Source organism: Sorex araneus, chromosome 3 (assembly GCF_027595985.1).
Source record: "Sorex araneus isolate mSorAra2 chromosome 3, mSorAra2.pri, whole genome shotgun sequence".
Taxonomy (NCBI): Eukaryota; Metazoa; Chordata; class Mammalia; order Eulipotyphla; family Soricidae; genus Sorex; species Sorex araneus.
This window is the reverse complement of record NC_073304.1, coordinates 76,293,609-76,309,054: the sequence shown is the minus strand read 5'-3', so window position 1 is coordinate 76,309,054 and position 15,446 is coordinate 76,293,609. Positions and strand designations below refer to the sequence as shown.

At 51.2% G+C, this 15,446-nt stretch overlaps 2 protein-coding genes across 2 annotated transcripts in view; both read left to right on the top strand.

Moving 5' to 3' along the window:
* LOC101556442 (ribonuclease 7) lies at positions 1–487 on the top strand. The gene has a single exon (XM_004609501.2). It carries the CDS (start codon positions 29–31, stop codon positions 485–487), a length of 459 nt encoding a protein of 152 aa, XP_004609558.1. The 5' UTR covers positions 1–28.
* A 12,342-nt stretch (positions 488–12,829) lies between these two features.
* The window catches only part of LOC101555898 (ribonuclease 8-like), a 37,081-nt gene continuing 34,464 nt past the window's right edge, over positions 12,830–15,446 (top strand). The window contains exons 1-2 of the transcript XR_008629164.1: positions 12,830–12,966; positions 15,064–15,261. The gene's annotated coding sequence lies outside the window, so the exon portion shown is untranslated. The remainder of the gene's footprint in view (positions 12,967–15,063; positions 15,262–15,446) is intronic.

The window sequence follows — 15,446 nt, the reverse complement described above, 5'->3', positions numbered from 1 at the left end:
TCTATTCCTCTGTCCCCACCCAGGAGAGATGGCACCAGCCAGAACACTATTCTGTCCCTTGCTACTGCTTCTGCTGGCACTGTGGGTGACCCAGCACCCCGTTAGCGCCAAGCCCAACGGCATGACCTCAGCTCAGTGGTTTGAAATTCAGCACGTGCATAAGAGCCCAGTGAACTGCAAGAATGCCATGAAACAAATCAACAACGACTCAAAAAGCTGCAAGAACCTCAACACCTTCCTGCATGAACCCTTCTCCAGCGTGGCCAAAACCTGTCAGACCCAAAACAAACAATGCAAGAATGGGCGGAATAACTGCCACCAGAGCCCAAAGCCAGTGTCCTTGACCAACTGTAAGCACACCTCTGGAACGTACCCGAACTGCAACTACAAAAATGAGCAAAAGAACGCATACTACATCATCGCCTGCGACCCAAAGGATAATCAGAATAAAGAGCTGCTTCCTGTGCACTTGGATAGTGTCATCTAAGGCCGAGTGGTTTTCACACACACCGCCACCCCCACAAACTCCTGCTGCTGCTGCTGCTACTGCATTTCTTCTCTTCACGAATCCTTCCCTTCACTGCAAATACCACTTCCCACCCACACAGCCTAATTCCACATACTCTTAATTCCAGAGGGGATTTTATGAATGCTCCAAGAATGATAAGAAATTTAGGGTGGATATCTGCTGCCTTGTGGTCCCTCAGACACAATGGACCTTGGCAAGGGGGGCTGCAGGTTTGGTGGGGTTGATGGCAGGTATAATTTCAGAGACTGTCCTAAAGAAAGAGGATGTATAAGTATAAATGCAATAAGGGGATCCTAGGCAGGAAGATCTTGAAGGAAGGGGTTCTGGGTTTCTATATTAGAAAAAGGAATGTATCTGATTTTGCTGCAATAAAGTGCTGTGCTCTCCCTGACTGAGTGTGGTTCCAATCTGAAGGGAAATCTTGAGGCTTGAAAACTCCTATTATCCCTATGAGGCATCAGCGTCACCTGTCCTGCTGCAGGTGTGGTCTGGACACTGGTATCCACTGTCCTGAGAGCTGACTAAGTTGAAGCAACAGTACACTGGATAAGGCTTGCATGCAGCCTACCCACTTTGATCCCTGGTGTCCCATATGATCCCCCAAACACTGTTAGGAGTGATCCTGAGTACAGAGTCAGAAGTAACTCCTTAGCATCATCATTTTTTTTTCTTTTTTGGGTCACATCCAGCGGTGCACAGGGGTTACTCCTGGCTCTGTACTCAGGAATTACTCCTGGCAGTACTCGGGGACCATATGGGATGCTGGAAATCGAACCCAGGTTGGCCACATGCAAGGCAAATGCCCTACCCACTGTGCTATGGCTCCAGCCTTGCATCAGCAATTCTGACCCAAAAAGCAAACAAACAAACCAACAAAGTCACTTGCTTTGCATGCAACTGATCCCAGTTCAATCCTTAGCACCACATGGTTCCCCCCAAGCACCACCAAGAGTGACCCCTGAACACCAACACCCCACATCAGGAGCAGCCCCTGAGTACTGCCAGGTGTAGCCCCAAAACAAATTACAAAAGAAATTAGAGAGGCCTGGGGAGAGGGGCATCACTTCTCAGATGAGGGGAGGAAAAGCAAGCTGAGACCTGACTCCCTAAGTTTTTTTTCAAACTAATACCTTTTATTTCCTCTGCAATCATTGATGTGACCAAGTGGTGAGTAAACCAGGGGGTCTAACGCGGACTTGTCTGAGACTCAGGGAGGTGCTGCAGTGAATGTTAGTACAGGGGGGCGTTGCGGCCCGTGTAAGGAAGCCCTAAAGGGCCTTCTGCTCAGGTTTCACCTCCTGTCTCATCATTATGACCTGGAGCCGGAACCTCAGACTCTAAACTGAGCTTCCCTCCTTGGGAATTTCACAGTCGGGAGCTTCCAAGAATCTTGATCTGCTCCTAATTAGTGTTCCTCCACTAACTTGGGTGAGGAGCAGTAGGGATGCAATCTGCCCAGTGACCAGTACTTGCAGAAAATAAAAGGCATTACTAGAAATATGAAACAGCAATCGGATTTAAAAAAAAAAAAACACACAAGTCAGAAAATACTATGATTAGACTCAATTAGCATGAAATCACTCTACTAAATTACCATAAAAGTTTCATGAAGACCTGGAAATGTGGCTCATCTATAGAGCACCTGCTTTGCAGGTATGAAACCCTGAACTCTCTCCCAGCACAAACCTTGTGCAGAGTATTATCCTGAGATATCCATGGCACAAAGTGTCATCTGCAGCCCTCTGCCACCAAGTGGCAACCCCGAGACATCACAACAAAAATCAAAAGAGAAAACTCAGAGGAAGGGACAGATTTCTCTAAATTCTCTTTCATTTTCTGTACTTATCTGACACATGGCTGGTGGGTGTGGTGGGATGGGGGGAATAGAAGTATTCTACACTTATAAACACATAAAAATCAACAAAAGACATTCAGCCATACTCCTACATGCACATCCATACTCACAGGGAAGCACTCAACAATGAGTCAGCTTTCTCCTTTCCTCTGTAGTGTGTGTGGGGGGAGGGGAAGAAGGAATGGGGAGAGAGGACTGGGATCAAACCCAGGGACAGATACAAGCAAGGCAAATGCTCCACCACTGAGATACAGCCTTCCCCCTCCTTCCCGCACTGAATCAGCCTTCTCCTCACACCTCCCTTTCTTCCTACATTTAGAAAGACAATTTACCCAGAAATCACTTGTGTGAGCAGTACAGAGACACACCCCCCCAGTGAGCCCTGCAACTAGAACCATGGGTGAGTATCATATTTAAAAGAGTGCAACCACCAGCTAGCAGGTGCGCAAGCAAAGCAAAGAAAGGGGCATGGCCCCTGGACAGCACCGAGGTCAAGGGTGCGGGCACCACCACCTCGTGTGCCACTCCATGAGAGAGCACCACAACCATGCTCTCGTGTAACATGCCATCCCATACTCCCACCCCATCCTTGCAACAGTATCAAAAGAAGGGAGCGAGGAAGATGGAAAATTAATAAATGAATGATGTAGCACTGTAGCACTGTCGCCCCCTTGTTCATCGATTTGCTTAAATGGGCACCAGTAATGTCTCCATTGTGAGACTTGTGGTTACTGTTTTTGGCATATCGAATACGCCACAGGTAGCTTGTCCGGCTCTGCCATGTGGGTGGGATATTCTGGGTGGCTTGCCAGGATCTTCGAGAGGGATGGAGGAATCAAACCCGGGTCAGCTGCGCACAAGGCAAACGCCCTAAACGCTGTGCTATCGCTACCATTAATCGAGATTTTCCTACATCAACTAGAGCTTAGAACAAAGAAACTATGTTTGGTGATATGTAAAGTGACACAGACACAGAAAGCAGAATATCCAGAAATTCCAACTCCCAGAGCTGCTACTGCCATCTAGGAAAAGAAGAACTGAGGCAGAGAGCTCTCTGCTGCCACCACAGCCATCATCCCACTCCAAAGAAAGCCTCACAGCATCCAGGCAGCACCCCCCAACTCTGCCCCTGACTGTAGCTATTTTGTCTACTTTCGTACTTATAACCGACTCAGGCAAACTGGATGGTTATGAGAGAAAACATTCTTCAAGGCATTGCCTGGGTAGCTTCACTTCCTGTCTCTGCACCTTCAATGATGGTGTAGGTCAAGACCCTATTCTTAGCTCCTTTTCCTTCTTACTCTCCATTCTCCTGAGTGACATGATACATTTCCTCCAACTGCCACTTAACAGCTCACAAATGCCATTCTCCAGTCCTACTTTCTAAGCTGCTGGCACACAGGTCCATCTACTTTGTGATTGCCCCCTGGGTATCTACAGCCATCCTAATCCCAAAACTTATTAGTGGGCTCAACATTTTCTTGATTTCTGCACGTGTTGGACAGCAGAACTAGCACAGCCAAATTATTCACGTTCTCAGTCTAAGAAATACCTATGGCTACTCATTCTTTTCTGTTGGCTTACTTTCCCAGCACCCCACACCCAACCCACCCCTTATGCCACCACCCCACCCCTCACTCCAGCCAGATCTATGCCAAGGGTTTCCTTTCTCCAAATCTCCTAGGATTCCTAACATGCACTCAATGCACTTTATGACTTTGGAGGGGCTGTGATTTGAGGTTTGTTGTAGTGTAGTGGTGGTGGGGGGGTTGGTTTTGGTTTTGGCTTTGGGCTTCCCCAGTGGGGTTGAGGGCTACCCGAAACCTTCTAGGGAGGTCATGTGGATCCCAGGGTGGAACCCAGAGCCCTGTGTGAGCCAGGCCTGAGCTCCAATTCTTTGAGCTCAATTAAGTTATTGAAGTTAAGGATTTACTATCCAGTCTAGAGGACAAGAGAACATACTGACTTTGAAACATTACAAGCTATAATAGAAGGGTATATTGAAGCCAACAGGATTCCATAATATTTTGCACCCTCTTCCCCTAGGATTCATTCGTCCTTACCTAAAGCATGTTCCCTGTTAAATGTTAAACCTCCTGTTACATGTTCCTTTGTAACTAATACCAGAGTCAGACAACATCAGGAGAAATTCAAACATGCATGATCTGTTACGAGTTGTGGTCCCACATGCTGGAGTGTTTGCAAGAATTCAGAAGAGAGTGGATCTTTAAATAGATTCATGATATCTAAACAAGTGGTGTGTCAACCTGGGTAGGAGTTTTTTTACTTCCGTGAGTAGGATGAAGAATTAGATGGAGTGTAACTTGAAACTAGGGGATATGGGCTATGAAATTGGTTTGTTCCTACAGTAATGACACAGTGGCCACTAATAGGATTCATCAGGAAGCTGGGGTCTAAGAAGAGTTGCCTCAAACTGGGGGTTCAAAATATCTGCTGGTCCTTCTGGAAAACAATTTGGACGACTCTCAAAAAATTAGATATTGAATTCCCATTTGACCCAGCAATACCACTGCTGGGAATATATCCCAGAGAGGCAAAAAAGTACAATCGAAACAACATCTGCACATGTATGTTCATCGCAGCACTGTTTACAATAGCCAGAATCTGAAAAAAACCCGAATGCCCCAGAACGGATTACTGGTTGAGGAAACTTTGGTACATCTATACAATGGAATACTATGCAGCTGTTAGAAAAAAGGAGGTCAAGAATTTTGTAGTTAAGTGGATGGGCATGAAAAGTTTCATGCTGAGTGAAATGAGTCAGAAAGAGAGAGACAGACATAGAAAGATTGCACTCATCTATGGTATATAGAATAACAGAGTGGGAGACTAACACCCAAGAACTGTAGAAATAAGTACCAGGAGGTTGACTCCATGGCTTCGAGGCTGGCCTCACATTCCGGGGAAAGGTCAACTCAGAGAAGCGATCACCAACTACATTGTAGTCGAAGGCCATGTGGGGGAAGGGAGTTGCGGGCTGAATGAGGGCTAGAGACTGAGCACAGCGGCCACTCAACACCTTTATTGCAAACCACAACAGCTAATTAGAGAGAGAAAACAGAAGGGAATGCCTTGCCACAGTGGCAGGGTGGGGTGGGGGGGAGATGGGATTGGGGAGGGTGGGAGGGACACTGGGTTTACGGGTGGTGGAGAATGGGCACTGGTGAAGGGATGGGTTCCCAAACTTTGTATGAGGGAAGTATAAGCACAAAAGTGTATAAATCTGTAACTGTACCCTCACGGTGATTCTCTAATTAAAAATAAATAAATTAAAAAAAAATATCTGCTGGTTATGCTTATAGTTCATTGAATATGTGTTTCTAAAAAACACAGCCCCACATAGAAACAGACTCTCCAGCCAACTACGACAACATCATTGTTTCCAAGTGGGTAAGTTTGTTTTAATTCTGGAATTTTTTTAAATTAATGATAGAAATCTTTTTTCAAAATCAGACACATGGTATTGATGTCTATAGTAAGAAAATTATGTGTTTGGTATTTTATATATTTGCATGTTTAAGAGAATTTAGTTTGATATCTAAACTGTTATTCAATTGACCTTCCTTTTTGTTTTTATTTGGGGGCCACACCCAACTGTGCTCAGGGCTAACTCCTTATTCTGTGCTCAGGGTCCCTCCTGGCAGTGCTAGGGGAATTATATGAGTACTGGGATTTGAACCTGGGTCATCAGCATATAAGATCAGTGTCCTACTCTTTGTATTATCTCTCCAGCCCCATGGTCTTTTAGTTATAATTCAGAAGGTGTGATCAGTTTAGATATGTGACTTGAAATGGAACTTTTCCTTTAAATTAGCTTTGTGGGGCTGGAGAGGTAGAGTGGGTAAGGCGCTTGCCTTGCACACAGCCAACTCAGATTCGCTCCCCAGCACTCCACCTCATCCCCAAGTAGGGCCAGGAGTGATCCCTGAGTCAGAGGCAGGAGTAAGTCCTGAGCACCCCCAGGTATGGCCAAAAATGAAATGAAATCAATTACTCCAAGGCAAAGGAAAACTCAGAGACTAACTCAGAGTCTATGTTTGAGTTTTCATCTTTAATAGGAAGTTTTCCTCCCTGACCAAACTTGGGGTTTTGAAACTACATTTTTACAAAGTAAGTTGACTAGGGGAAGGAAGAAAGAAAAAAAAATAATGACAGATTGTTAAGCAACTGGTTCTTTCAATAAATCAGGCTGCTTGCCTGGAAGTGTGTGTAAACACACTTGCTCATGGTAGAGAGGTAAAGTTATGTGAGTGGAATTAGAAGTGCTCTATTCTACCAGTTGCAGATTCTTCGGTGACCAAAGTTCCTCATTTCCCTTTTATCTTTAGGTAAAAATCGAAGGGAAAAGAAAAAAGACAGTGTGACAGATCACTTAGGAATTAGGTTTGGCTCCCGAGTATTTGAAGGCATGGCACAACATAGAGAGAAAAAAATTGATAATAAGAGATCTCAGGAATAGGTGGGCTGTACACAGAGACCCAGAAGTAGACAGTAAGCACAGAAAAAAAGGATGTCAAGGCACTGAAGACAAATTTATCCCCCACTGCTCGGCAGCTCAGAAGTTTGGGGGGCCGGGAGTGGGGTGGAGATATGACTTCATGCTGCTGTAATTCCCAGATTGCCTGTCCCAGAAGACACTCCTGGGTGTCTGCCAATGAGGGCTCAGGCTGCCACTGATATACCTGGCATGCGCTGGGTCCTAGGAAATGTTTGTTTAACAAAAGCTGTTTTCAGAAAAAAGGAATGGGGCTAGGAAAATATAATGATCGAAAAAATCTGGAAACCTTTTCAAACAATTTCTTTTAAAACTCAGTATGCTTAAAGTTTTCCAGAAGCAGGAGGTATTTGATTCCTATGAACACAGTCTGCGCCATTTCCAGGTGGCTAGAAGTGTGAAATCTCCCCTACATAGAACCTACTCTACTTGTCTCTAATGGCAGCAATTCACAGTCCCTTCCACTTTAAACCCCTCTATAAATGCAATCTCTCATCACACTGAGTACTTGAGTAGTAACCCCTGTGCATCGCCATGTGTGACCCCCCCCTAAATAAATAGGGCTAAGAGGGGCAAGAATGACTATACAGCATATATGGTGCTTGCCTTGTACACAGACGACCCTGTTTCAATACCCAGGACCACATACGCTTCCCTGAGCACAGAACCAAGAGTATATCCAGAGCCAAGTATAGCCCAACACTAACAACCACAAAAAAGGGGGAGAGGTCTACAAAAATAGTACAGTTTTAAGGCACTTAAGCATGTGTGTGGCTGATTTGATTTTCAGCACCATGTGATTCCGGAGCAACTCCTGAGCACAGAGCTCGGAGTATCCCCCAAGCACTGCCAGGTGTGACCCAAAATCACGAGAGAGAGAGAGAGAGAGAGAGAGAGAGAGAGAGAGAGAGAGAGAGAGAGAGAGAGAGAGATCAGTGAAGTGTATAAATGGATTTAGAGATTCAAATTCTCCAGAAGCCCCTATCCAACCCTGCCTTCTCTACTCTCCCAGTACAGAGAGCCAACAGTTGAGCCAGAAGATGTTACATGTTTGCTTTCTAGTCCTGTCCTGTGTATCTCCCACTTGCAAGGTATCAATCAACAAAGAACTTGTGAGGCTTAAATCAGGAAGAAAAGAACGCTGAAGAGCAGATCTCAAACTCCTTGATTTCCCCACCATTCCTGTTCTGTGGGTTATTCTTAATATTTTGTAAGGACAGGGGCTGGGAGGTTGGGGGTTGCTCACCAGTGATGGTGTTTGCTTGGGCTTGGCCAGCAGTGTTGGGGGAGCCTTGGGAGAGGAGTGTTACCATAAGGTATCGAGGATCCAACTCAGCCTCTGCGTGCAGGACATGTGCTCCCACTTGTGCTACCTCGCTGGCCCCTCTGTGGAGCTCCTGCTCCCTGTCTTCACCTAGAGGGCTGGCAGTTTTCAGGCACTATTAGACACTCGAGAACACAGTACTGACAGAATAGACTCGGTCTTTGAACCATGGAGCTTAGTTTTGAGTGATCTATGGAGGCAGGGCGGTGTCCTTTAGAGACAGGAAATAAATAAATTCATGTTCTGGGGCCCGGAAGGTAGTTTGTCAGCCACTGGGCCTGCCTTGCTGCCTGGTAAGTTTGCCCGCTGCTGCTGCTATTGCTTTCATTGATCTTGGTTCCAACAGGCCTGCTGCTGTGCCTGGAGGCTCTGCGGTCTGTGGTCCGACAGTACCAGCCACTTGGTACTGTCTGCACCACGGACAAGCGTGGGGAGACTGCAACAAAGGGGCTCAATCCTGGCACCCACAAGATGTTCAAACATTACAGCTAGACTTCAACCCCTAGTGAGCATGTATGTGAACACACACGCACACACACACACACACACACACACACGATATACGTGCGACTGCCAGAAACAACTAGAATGTGTTCGAACACCACAACTAAGTGTGACCCCCCTGGCAGAATGTGTGAGCAAATGTATTATGACCCAAACAGCCAGGAGTAACCCCTGAGCATCGCTGGATATGGTCCCTAAACAAATAAGGAATGCAACCCTCTCGTTCAACATGGGAGATGAGAGTCAGTCACTAGAACTGTGAAGAGAAGCATTCTGGCAGCAGGGGAAAGGAACAGAAGGATCCAAACTAGAAATAAGCAAAGCACGTGTGAGGACTTGAAAGGGCAGGAGTAGCTTCCACATGAAGTTGAGCAGGGAGAGAGAAGGCTGGGAGAGCAGCAGGTATATCAAATAGTAATGCAAATTAAAATAACAAGTCATAAGTTTATTTAAAGCAAATTAAAATAATAAGTCATAAGTCTTTTTAAAGCAAATTTTTGTGACATCCACATTAAGTTTCAAAGAAACCATATGGAACTGTGAACCACACCTAATAAGGAAATGGATTTATTTTTTGACCCTTAGGGATACAAAAATCACCTTTTAAAATTCTTCAGCTTGGGGCCGGAATGATAGCACAGCGGGTAGGGAGTTCACCTTGCACGTGGCCCACCCAGGTTCAATTCCCAGCATCCCATATGGTCCCCTGAGCACCGTCAGGGGTGATTCCTGAGTGCAGAGCCAGGAGTAACCCCTGTGCATCAACAGGTGTGACCCCAAAAAAAGCAAAAAAAATTCTTCAGCTCTGGCAACTACAAAAATTAGTTTTTGTAGTTAGTCAATTTAATTTTTGATTAATCAAAAATTAATCAACTTTGGAACTTGATGGTTATGTGGCAAAATGGTGATGCTGTGTTCAGGTACTTCTTACATAGCCTTAGCAATGTAGATTAACTCCTTCAATTAATGGTTAAGAGGGGCCCAGGGGATAGAGGTTGAAGCGATATTACAGCAGGCAGGGAGCTTGTCTTGGATGTGACAAGCTTTCATCACAGGCACCACGTATACGCCTTGTCCTGAGCCCCACCAGAAGTGACCCTTCAGAACAGAGCGAGAACTAAGCCCTGAGCACCACCAGGTATGGCCCCTATAAAATAGGGGATCCAGGAGATGGTGCAGAGGCTCTATAGGCATGAAGCCTAGACTTCAATCTGTGGGATCACCACATGCACCAATTTTGGAAGTTCTGTTGTTTGTGTCTGAGATTCCCGATGCTGCCAGTGGTTTCCTGTGGCACCACAGTCAGGAGTGTGCAAGCATCAAACTAAAGGGTATGACCACTGTTTAAGCATCACTGGTGAGCACTGCAACCAGAATGTGAGCACCACAACTAAACAAGTGTGACCTCCATGCGCATGAGCACCTAAACCTGGTGTTCAAATGTTTAAAGCACCCCAACCAAGTGTGCACGTGTTCACCTCCCCCCCAGTCATGGAAGTATCAAAGGGGGTTTCAAAAGGATGAGAAATTTGGGGGGAAATGTTTGTGGATGCAGGGGAAGGCTCTTATTTTATTTTATTATTGAATCGCTGTGAGATAGTTACAAAGTTATCAGGGTCAGGTTTCAGTCATACAGTGTTCCAATATCTGTGGCTCCACCAGTGTATATTTCCTACCACCCATGTCAGTGTGCCCAGTTTCCCTCTTCCCACCCCCCACCGCCCCCCCCCCCCCCCGCCAGCCAATCTCAATGGCAGGCCCTCCCCCCACCCCTTCTCTCTCTCTTTCTCCTCTCTGTCTCTGTCTCTCTGTCTCTCTCCCTTTGGGGGCATTGTGGTTTGCCATACAGGTACTGAGAGTTTATCACGTTTGTTCCTTTACCTGTTTCAGCACGCAGTTCTTATCCAGAGTGATTATTTCCAACTATCTTTGTCATGGTGGGCCCTTCTCTATCCCAGGGAAAGGCTTTTAAACTTGATCTATTCCCAGCGTTTAATCCTTATGATTAACATTATGATCTTCCATCTTCTCCTTCGTGTCTCCCCCAAAATATACACTTTAAAGCACATACATTCTCTCTCTCTCTTTCTCTGTCTCGCCCCTCTCTGTCTCTGTCTCTGTCGGGATGTCTGTCTGTCTCTCTTTCTCCCTCTCAAAGCTGGCATTTCTGGAGAAAGTGGTATTTAATCACTACAATTATATACATCATCTTAATAAAATATACATTTTTTTTGTTTGTTTTGGAGTCACATCGGCGATTCTCAGGGGTTACTCCTGGCCCATGCACTCAGGAATTACTCCTGGCGGTGCTCCGGGAACCATATGGGATGCTGGAATTCGAACCCGGATCGGTCCCTGCAAGGCAAACGCCTTACCCGCTGTGCTACCTCTCCAGCCGCTAAAATAAACATTTTTAATTTACAACAGATTAAAACAATTCCTGGAAAGGAGTAACTGGATCAGAGATCCTTCATCCGAACTCCCTCTCATACAAGCTTTTCCATGAAGGGGAAAATGACCCTCCCCCTTTTTCCCAGAGCTCCTGGATTCCCAGGACTTTATAGACATCACCTTTCCTGAGTGTGAGAACCTTGCAGCCTCCCCCATGCTCCCCCGATTTGCCTGCGTCTCAGGAGTGGAAGGACTGTGGCAGCACGGAAATGAGTGAGCCGGGTTTGAAAGCAGCAAGGGCGGCTCACATCCCGGGAGCTTGTGGGCAGCAGCGGGGCAGCCTTACAGAGTGGACACCAGGGGGTAGCATCCTCGCACTCTCCCAGCCCCCGGGACTCATCTCCAGCAACTCCAGGCCCAAGAGGCATTCAGGGAAAAGGTCTCCAGATCCGTACTTTGTAGGCTTTGCTGGTTTGAAGATGGTCCCTGAGGTGGTCGCCCTCGGTTCTATTTTGACTGTGGAGCAGAGGAAACTTCTTGCCTCCCCCCACTCCGACTCCTCAAGGATGAACGTTCTCTCCCCCCTTTTCCAGATCCAGACGCTCCCCTCTCCGCAACAACCCTCTGCAATCGCTGCCCCGGGCGGCGGCTGCACCCCACGCTCCCGACATTCTCCAAAAGTCGCCCCCTCGCTGCACGGCCTTTGGCGGTCGAAGACTGGCGGTCCGTCCTCCTCTCCGCTGCCCACCCTTTTGGGAGCGTCTCCGCACCCGGCAAACCCTGCCCGCGGCGGCGCTTGCTTGAGGGTCCAGGCATCTGTCCGCTGCGGCTGAGCTTCTGCGGGGCCTCCTGGGACACCCGCGCCCGGCCCTCCTTTCCCATCCAGGAGCGGTGGGGGATGGGACAGCCCAGAACTTTCGGAACTTGGCGAACCCCGCTTTGTCTGCAGCTCCCCGAGCCCTCCTCCCCTCACGGAGGCAGGGTCGACCTCCGCGCTCCCCGGATCCAGTCCGGCCCACCCTCGGCCGGCCGAGAAGGGGGCCTTAGGGGCCGGGGCGCGGAAGGGGAGTGCCGTGAGAAAGCGGCAGACGCCCTCCCCGGGCGCCCAGACTTGAGCCACCGTCCCACCCCCTACCCAAGCCCTCGCTGCTCCCGAATTCCCCCGTCCGCCCCCGCCCTGCCGGGGCACACAGAGAAGCCCTTTGTGGGGTCCCGAAGGCTCCAGGCCCGCGTCTTAAGAGGGGTGTCTTAAGAGGAGTGGGAGGGTCGAGCAGCCCAATTTTCCAGCCCTCCGCTACACCCCGGGCGGGCAGGGGCGGGATGAGGAGGGGGCTGGGGTCTTCTCCGGAGCCCCAGGTCCTGCCTACGGTCTCCCAATTGCAGGGAGGAAAGGGTCCCAGCTGAGTTGAAGATGAAACCCTCCTAGTCCCGGGCTGGAGACCCCAGCCTCTGGGGCGGGGGGAGGAGGGGTCTCTCTTGCAGAGCCAGACCTGAGCCCACTCTGAGCGCGCCGGAGAGAGGCACCCTCGGGGGCGGGGCGGCGGCTCCGAGTCCCGGGGCGCTGTGGAGGGGCAGCGCCGAGGCTGCGTGCGGGCGCGGGCGCCCCGGCGGGGGGTCGGGCGGCGCGGCGGGGGGTCGGGCGGCGGAGGGCGGGGCGGGGCGGGGAGGGGCGGCCGTCTGGCCCTCCCTGGCGGGGCCCCGCGGCCTGGGCGCCCGAGCGGGCCGAGCCGCCACCGCGGCTGGAGCTGTCCCCTCGCCAGAGCCGGCGCGGCGCGAGCGGCGGGAGGGAGGCGCGCCCCGCCCCGCCAGCCCGTCCGAGCGTCGGACGCGGCCCCCGCCGAGCCATGGTGAGTCCCGCTCGGCCCCGCGGCCCTTCTGCCTCCGCGCTGCCCACTCCCGGCTGCGCCTGCCGCGGGCTGTTGGGGCGCTCCTGGGACTCGCTGCCTCCCCTCCCCCTCTTCTTTTCTTCGCTTGTCCGCCTGTCCGCCCCGCAGTCTGCCTCTGTCCACCCGGGTCCGGCCCTCTCCCTTTCTTCCCCCTCCCCGCGCCCCCTCCCCCAGCCCCCTACGGTCACCCCGCGAATGCACAGGCACCACCCCCCTGCGACCCGCCGTCCTGACCTGTGCCTTCCTTTGCAGGGTCTTTCCTCCCCCCCCCCGTCCCCCGCCCCCTGCCCCTGTCCCCCGCCCCTTCCGCGTCCCCAGATCTTTGCTGGAGGGAGACCCCTGCGGGTGGGTCCCGCGGCGGCGGCGGCCCTGGAGGGAGCCGAGCCTCGGGGTCATGAGAACTGACCTGCCTGGAACCACCATTTTCCAACCCCAGTCCCCAGCCCGGTGCGCCGGGTCCACCCATCCGGCCCTGGGGGACCGGCCACAGCTGTGGCTGGGCTGGAGCCAGGGACATGGCCACAGAGGGAAATTCCCGCGGAGAAAAGAGGGGCTGCTTCAGGAGCGGGGACAGAGAGAATCCCGAAGGGGTCGCAGTGCCAGGGGGCGTGACGCCGCCAGACAGACGAGAGATTTGGGGTGTGGGAGGTGGATCCCCTCAACGCACCCTCCCCCCACCTCACTGTGCGGGGGGCAGAAGGTCGGCCTAAGAGCACCCCCTTCCCTGGCGGCTGCACCGGAGCGGGAGCAGGGGCGGGAGCTGTGTGCAGGGGACACGGGGGACCCGGGGCGCAGGAAGCAGGAGGGCACTGCAGAGGGGGAAGCCCCTGCCGGCCCGCGGCGACCCGGGGCTGGGAACTTGCATCCCAGAACTACTCTCTGAAGAACCGAGGCGGGACCGACCTGAGGCTTACTGCAGGGAGTGGAGGAGGGGGAGAGGCCCTGCCAGGGGGCCTGGTGCAGGGACGGGGAAGCAGGCGCCCCGCCGGGCTGCCCCCTCTGCAGAGGGAAGGCCAGCCCCCGCCCTGGCAGAGAGGCTGGAACGAGAAGAAAGAGGAACCGGGCCAGGGAGAGCTGACTCAGTCTCTCTTGGACTACTCTTGTGTAGGGTCTCCCAGCCCGCGCGCGGGATAGGTCCGCGCTGAGGCTGGAGGGGCTCTAAGTTATACATGCAAGTTTTATCTTCAGGGCAAAGAAGGGCTCTGGGCGCGCGGCCTGGGTTGGGGGGAGTGGGGCTGATGGGTAAACAGGGCAGTGCGCTGCCCCTTGCCCATGCGGGGCCAAGATGTCTGATAAAAGGAACTTCAAAGCCATCTTGAAATGGAAATCAGCTGGTAAAGCAGTAGCCCAAGGGGTGGTTTTCAGGGGCGGGGATGGAGAAAGCATCCCATTGATTCAGGTTTGGAGGCTGCCGGAAGCAGGACTGGGTCTGCTCTGACTGTGGCGTCCATGTGGAGTCACAAGTTCTGAATCTGCAAACACTTAGGTGCAGGCCTCACTTTTCCCCTGTTCTGCACGTTCTGTCTGTGGCTTTTTATTTTTTCATCTGCCTGCACCCAGTGCTTTGTAACTCAATCCCACATGTTCTGGGAAAGGGTTGGTGTGACTGGAAGAGAGAGGGGAATGGGGAGTCTTCAACTCAGTCCTTCACTCTTTCCCATTCAAACTCATCTCCAGCACAGGCTTGTTTCCAGTCCAGGTGGCCCTTGCTAAAGGCCTTCTGCTGATGGTGAGATTTGCAGGATGGCTTTCTGCAAACTCTCATGCCCTTCCTTGGCCCACATCTTCTGCAGGGCCTGTGCAATTGTCCTGATTCAACCTTGATCTCAGAACAGCACCCTCAAGTCCCCCCCTGGGTCTAAGAGCTCAAGGAGGACATGCAAGGCCTCTGTGCTGACCCAGCCCAGCCCTACTGGAGCCCATTCAGTTGCTTCCCCAAGTGCCCTCCCTGTGCCACACTGGCCTTGGAGGAACACAGCCAGGCCCATAGCAGTCTGCTCCCCAGGAGCCTCCCTGGCGTGATGTCCGGGACCCTGAAGCCTGTTCTCATCCCTGCAGGAGCCGGAGCCGGTGGAGGACTGTGTGCAGAGCACGCTCGCTGCACTTTACCCGCCCTTCGAGGCCACAGCACCCACTCTGCTGGGCCAGGTGTTCCAGGTGGTAGAGAGGACCTATCGGGAGGATGCGCTGAGGTACACGCTGGACTTTTTGGTGCCTGCCAAGCACCTGCTTGCCAAGGTCCAGCAGGAAGCCTGTGTGAGTGGCTGTTTTTCCTCCCCTGAGATCCATTACCTCCCATCATTCTCCGTTCCCTCCACTGGAACACCTACCTCCCTGTCATGGATCCCCCAGGCCCCCCAAGAGGCACTTACCAGTCAGATACATTCAGCTCCTGCCTCCACCACCACCGCCACCAATCCACCTCTGACATCAACTCCCAA